Source organism: Morone saxatilis, unplaced genomic scaffold, assembly GCF_004916995.1.
Source record: "Morone saxatilis isolate NCDOM2014 unplaced genomic scaffold, NCSU_SB_2.0 Contig23, whole genome shotgun sequence".
In the NCBI taxonomy this organism is placed as follows: Eukaryota; Metazoa; Chordata; class Actinopteri; family Moronidae; genus Morone; species Morone saxatilis.
The window spans coordinates 12,740,924-12,747,293 of record NW_023339796.1 but is presented as its reverse complement, the minus strand read 5'-3'; the positions used below and the strand labels follow the sequence as shown (position 1 = coordinate 12,747,293).

General features: G+C 38.6%; 2 protein-coding genes across 2 annotated transcripts in view; both read right to left on the bottom strand.

Moving 5' to 3' along the window:
• cacybp (calcyclin binding protein) overlaps window positions 1-2,384 on the bottom strand; it is a 3,760-nt gene extending 1,376 nt beyond the window's left edge. Inside the window, exons 1-5 of the mRNA XM_035671411.1 lie at window positions 2,262-2,384; window positions 1,152-1,362; window positions 938-1,034; window positions 753-852; window positions 93-187 (exon numbers count right to left, since the gene is read on the bottom strand). Coding sequence (XP_035527304.1) covers window positions 93-187; window positions 753-852; window positions 938-1,034; window positions 1,152-1,362; window positions 2,262-2,279 — 521 coding nt within the window. The 5' untranslated portion in view covers window positions 2,280-2,384. The remainder of the gene's footprint in view (window positions 1-92; window positions 188-752; window positions 853-937; window positions 1,035-1,151; window positions 1,363-2,261) is intronic.
• A 607-nt stretch (window positions 2,385-2,991) lies between these two features.
• On the bottom strand, window positions 2,992-5,377 carry mrps14 (mitochondrial ribosomal protein S14). Its single transcript, XM_035669975.1, has 3 exons — window positions 5,232-5,377; window positions 3,913-4,077; window positions 2,992-3,495 (listed from the first exon to the last, which is right to left on the bottom strand). The coding sequence occupies exons 1-3, from the start codon at window positions 5,298-5,300 to the stop codon at window positions 3,313-3,315; spliced, it is 417 nt and encodes a 138-aa protein (XP_035525868.1). The 5' UTR covers window positions 5,301-5,377; the 3' UTR covers window positions 2,992-3,312.
• Between the last annotated feature and the right edge of the window lie 993 nt (window positions 5,378-6,370).

Genomic DNA, 6,370 nt, shown 5'->3' with positions numbered 1-6,370 from the left:
ATCTAAATCTAAATGTTAAATTTAAATCTAAATGTTAAATCTAAACATAATAAAATATAAAATAAAATGTATCAATCATTCTTTGAACTTACTCTTTCTCTTTAGACTGCTTCTCCACCTTTGTTAGGCACTCCCACTTCTTTGCTGCCTGCTTCTTGCACATGACCAGGACCATGTCTGTTTTTATCTGTTGAAGGGAGCGAAGATGGTTACAGGCATTTCGAAAGAAAAAAAACAAGACTCTGCTGCTCTGTTTTCCCACAGAAGTTGGCAGATTGAACCAAAGGGTAAAATGCAAGTCATCACTGATCAGCAGTTGGCAAGAAAGTGGATGACTTTACGCCCATGTTTCTATGTTGCTGCTGGATCTGTAATAAACATTTAGCAATTGTTGAACAGAACCTCCGCCATAAACACTAAATAGATCAATGTAGTAAATCAGGGATGGTCTGGAGTCTACTGTCTGTCCTGTAGGGATCACAAACTGCTTAAGCTGGTTCAACCATAAAAACAGAAAGCGGCATCCATCCAGAGAAGGCTTTAGTGTACGCTAATCATCTTTAGAAAGACAACATGATTTCAAAATGTCAACAGAAATTCAGAAATTGATTTAAGATGCTGTGTTATGGCTTAAATATTTGAATTAATTAGCCTCATTTCCTGCTACCAATTCAGACTGATAAGAAGTTCAACTTGCCAAGTTCTATGAAAAACTCATCACTTCTTTTGACAGATCAATAGGCTTTATTTACCTTTTTACAGCTTTCCTTTTCATCAATCGGGAATAACAGGTTGAGGACTGTCATCTGGTGGTTTTTCCCATCTAGATTCTTTACCAAAACAGAAAATGATCTGCAAAAGAGGGAAAGAGCAAGTTAAAATGTATAGTTTGTGATAAACACTATGTATCCAATATATATGTTGATTATCACATTACCCTTCTGTAAAGTTGACCTCCACATTTTCTGCTGGAATTTTGTGCACATCCTTCAATGTAAGGTAAATTTTCACAAATTTCTCTGACTGGTCCCAGGCTGCAGAGAAGATTCAAAGGTGTGAAACAACTTGCAAATACTTTTTCAGCTCTTGAGCACATTAACTGTTGCACTGTCTCAAAAATGACTGGTAGTTGCTAAACAATGGCACCATACCGTAGTTGGTGATCTTGACAGTGTACGTTGCTTTAGAGGCAGCAGATGGGTCGGCCTCTCTCCTGGCTTGTTGCTCCTTCTGTTGTCGTTTGACCGCTAGCTCCTTCTCCACCTTCTTCTGCTCCTGCTTTAGCAGCTCCTGCACTCTTTTCCTCTCCGCCTTCTCCAAGAGTGACCCCAGCTCCGACAAATCTGCCTCCAACTGGTTGATCTGTATTGGGGAAAGAATTAGCAACACTAGCAAATGCAAATACCTGATTGAGACCGTTACAACCAGCATCCGTGACAACCAGCTCGTCAAAGCTGAATGTGTTTCTCCATTAGTTGATCAACAGAAAACTACATTTGAATAATAAAATCAGTCAAATGGCATGTCACATCTCAAGTTAAAAATATGAATAATTTTAATTTATGTTATAGGTCAGAACAAAACATTACTTTGGGTGTAGCCTCTGGGGGCATTATTTAACCGTATCAGCTAAAAGTTTCATTTTGTTAACAAAAAACAACTAAGATATGTGAGATTAAGTGTTTGACGCCATTCACAATATCACCTCTGAGGGTAAATATGAGTTTATCTTTAGTTGAAATCAATGTACTGCTCGGAGAATCGATATATATGCCAAATAACTAACTCTTTAATACAGAAGCTGGGACATAGATCGTCCTCTAGGCTCTCACTGTATATGACACATATTATACTAGTTTAAATCTGTTTGGTTTAAATCATTGTTACTTACATCTCCACCTTATGGCGACCTTACGTTGCTCGAAGGTTCTGGTAAACTCGAGTCAAAGCTAACTTACTGCTAACGTTAGCCAGCTCGCAAACTACCGTCACTGAGAGTAGTCACTGTTGTTATAAATATATATATTAATATTTGGTTGCAAATGCGCGTTTTAAGTCTGGATAGTAATGTAAGTGACTTCTTGAAACTAGATAAAAAAATAGCAGACGCCACTTTGCCGTGGCTTGCTAACTAGCTTAACGTAGCATTGCATTCAGTGATATCATGTAGTTTGAGTCACCTCAGCTAAGTTAGCTAATACCGAATAAACCGTAGTTTGTATGTGAGCTTACAGTGAACGGAATCAAAACATGGTCTTTACCTGTTCGGTTGGATCCATTTAGGATATCAGTATGTTAGCAGGGTTAGGTTCAGAGGTGTGTGTGTGCATGCCTCTATCAGTTCACACAGCCGCACTTCTTCCTCCTCTGTATCTCCTCCTTCTGAACCTACCTATGGGTGCACTACCGCCACCTACTGGACCCGGTGGTGACATCCACTAAGTGTTATTGTAAGGGGTATAATTACATTTACATGGCATTATTTCGGCCTGATTTTAGCCTTTCAGACTAAATAACTTTGATGAATGCAGATTTCATTCACCAGTTATATAGCACCACGTTTATTGCTACTTTCATGTTTATATTTAGACTAATATATATATATATATATTAAATTAAGGTTAGTGGTTAACATTAATAGTAAAACACAAGCATGTACATCAACTTGATTGATCACCATTCAGTATATAATTGATACAATTGCCAAAGACACTTCCACTGAAACAAAATACTGTTGAAGCAACCACTTACAGCCACACAGTATATTCGTAAGGGAAGTCAATAAAATAGATGTTTCTTGTCTATACCATGGATAGGATAACATATTGCAGTTTTCATATAGGTGATTCCTTGGTCAGTCTACAATTTAACTTCTGATAGTGGAGAAGAATCTGGTTTTCCATGATCATATTTATACTAATAACACTATGAAATATTGCTACTTTCTGTATCAGCATCTAGTATACAATAAACACATATGAAGAAAGGGTGGTAATATACAACAATATTTATTTATCCATTTCTGAGTACAGCAGATTACATGGACATTTACTCCTCTTTCTCTTCAAATATTATGCATTTTGTTGTTTTTCATAAGAAAAGCAACTAACTGACCAAAACAAACATTATCTATACAAATGGTATATGCATGTCCTCAGTATATACAGGCTTCTGTGGATAGTAGTGGAACTGTTTTATTACAGTCAATACCTCTAAGATACTAAAAGGCCAAAACAAGTCTTGACTGCTGATGTCCTGCTCTTCTGATTTTTCACGATCCAATCCGACTGTAATGTCCAATGTTTTCCCTGGTCACCACCTTGCCCTCAGAATCCCAGACATATGGTTGTGGTCAGCTAACTCGCGGAAGATAATCCGGCTCAGTCGCCACCTCCGCTTCACTCCGCGAGGTCTGGAGGTCAGCACACACCTGTTGCGTATTCTCACAGGGCAGCTGTCCCTGGGGAGTGCTGCAATTTCTTTATCTGCCACCTCCTGCAAAAAAATAAATAACAATTGTGGATTGTGGAATAAGATTTACTCTTTTACTCTGCACACTGCTTTTTTTTTTATAAAAAGAAGACAATTTGGCTCAAATGAAAAACGTTCAGCTGTTTAGAGATGCAGGCTCCATTTTCAAGTGAGATTTCACACTGCATTCGCTACAAAATATTCCAAGAAATGACACACAGTAATCAAAGTCATGTTCAAAACAATGAAGTATGTTCCCCAGTGGTGCATTACATTAGACCAAACCCTTTAAATGTGTGTTAAAAACTTTAACACCTAGTTTTGCTAACACAATGAGACCATATTTTCACAATCCGATTCCAGTGAAAATGAATAAATGCTAACACTGAATTATCGCTCTGTTCTACGACACACTAAATGAAAAGAAATACAGCATTGTACCTGCAGCTCTTTGGGCAGGATGGTGTTCTTCCTCAGCGCATTGATCCGTAACCTCTCATCAGCATAGTCGAAGGCCGTCTGTCTTCTCTTGACGTCCCTCAGCATCCTCCAGTTGACGTAGTAACCCCTCACCTGCTCCACCGCCCCCCAGCAGCTCCTCAGGGCCTGCACAGTGTTCCAGTCATTGTTATTGATTGACAGCTAATAGCATTAATAATGTAGCACACAGAGAATGTACGGCTGGAACGTATGGAGAGATATATGTAAGATACTAATGTTACAGGCTGCTCGCAAAGCCTTTTTGCAGAGAGTACATCAAAAACATTGGTCACAGTCATATATAGGTGTAGATTTACATATGGATAATATGAGAATAGTCCTACCAACACTTCTTCTTGTGATCATAAGGCTGATTACTCTATGTAGCTATCTAACTATCAAATACAATCAATATTGATAGAGACAAAATTTTGAATTGAGAAGAACCTGCAATTTGTCCGCACTTTATTGAGAGAAATTAGAGGAAAACGCATTTAAACAAACTGAATTCGACCATTAGTTCATGCAGTTTTGTAGCATGAGAAAGACTGTAAAGTTTAAAGAGAAGCCCTGAGATTGTGCAGGCTCTAGCTACACAATCATACTATGTGCTGGTCCATATTCACATCAAGGTAGCTCACTGGATGCATGCAGTACAATTTTTAGCCTTCTTATCTAATGCTCTGTATTTAATAAATAAAAAAATAAAAATAAGGCCTGTATATTTTGTAAACATAACATAAACAACTTAATAACAGATTACAGCAATTTTGTTGTCACGAAATGAACCATAACCCTTGATTCCTCCTTGACATATACCCTACCAACTACTTAGCTTTCACACGGTTAACCACTCGAGGTTATCCCTGTAGGCTAACATTACGATGTATCCAAGTTATATCTAGTGTTTGAGCCTGTTTGGCCTCGGTTCACAGACTGAGCTCACTGAGGCTGGTGTGAGGAAGGAAGGCTTTAACACAGGTGAGGATGCGTTTCATCACACCGTTAGCTCCACAGAGGACTTCAAATCTTCTATAAGCTGCCACAGACAAAACTCGTGATAGTATTTCCTTGCCGTAAACGACTACAGTAAACAGACAAGCAGTTATTAATCAACGAGCGATCAAAGGGGGGTTTGTCACTTAGCAGGCTAACTGGCATTAGCTTAACGAGTACGACCTTTAAAAACGCTGCTTTCTATATCCTTCCTGCCATACGATGCAGCCCTAATGAAAACACTTAAAACCCCCCCAAATACAACGTAATAATAAGTTAGTCACCTGCTTCGGGGCGCAGACGCTGGAATAAAGGGCATTCAACCCTAAACATGCTACCCTGTGGGCCGCCATATTGAAGGATTGCAGCTGCTTCTCGTTCTTCTTCTTTTTCTTCTTCTTCGGGGTTTAATGGCGGTGTAGGCGCATGACCGCCACCTGCTGGACTGGAGTGTGGAGGAGCATGATGGATAATATAATAATAATATAGATATAATATCGCCACCTTTCGACCAGGAGTGTAAATGTTGTGTGGATTAATCCCATCCATGCTTTACACATCATTTTATTGGAAGATAAGTCAAACACTCAAACACACACACACACACACACACACAGTCATGTGGTAGGCTACATTTTATTACATCTGCCATGATTCAGACAGGGTGGTGCTTAAAGTGTGTAATGGATCCACAAACTAGAAAACTATAAGTACCTGATTTTGCTTTATCTAAAAAAACTGTAAAAATTGTGTTTATTTTGCTTTTTAAGAGTCTGAAATGTCAGGTAATGGATAATCAAGAAGGTAGCCTTTGAAGATATTATACTGCAAGTATAAACTCCTAATACTGATTGTCCAAATTAATTCAGAGATATTTGATTGCAGGATTAGATTTGGTAACAAGAGCGGTGGCATACTTAAATGCTCTGCAACACCAACTACCTGATGCCCTTTTGACTTGATTTACAGGAGTCAATGTGGCTGGGACTTTTTCTGACTCTCACTACGTTAAATACCAACAGGTGGCAGTGTTGTTCTACGTGTATAAGTTCATACTCTCTCATTCTCACCACCCACCAAAGGAGTAGGGTCCCTCTTCATACTGAATCTAAACCTTATGTCTGACCGAAATCCTATTCTTAAATCTTGTGAGAACCAGACCCATCTTTTCTCCCCTGACACCACCAACAATGAAACGCTTGTGTTTCAAGGAAGTACATATACATACATATAAAACATTGCACTCTGGTCTTCTTTCAACATATGGTTCAGCAAGGCAATGTCTTGAACAGTTTTTATATATAAAACCATTAAACAATAGCCACAGATTCCACAGTTTTCTTAAACAATCCCCATTATTTTGTAGCCTTGAGGTGATGCGTTCTTGGATAAATATTAACATATGACAAACTGCAGGCAGTGC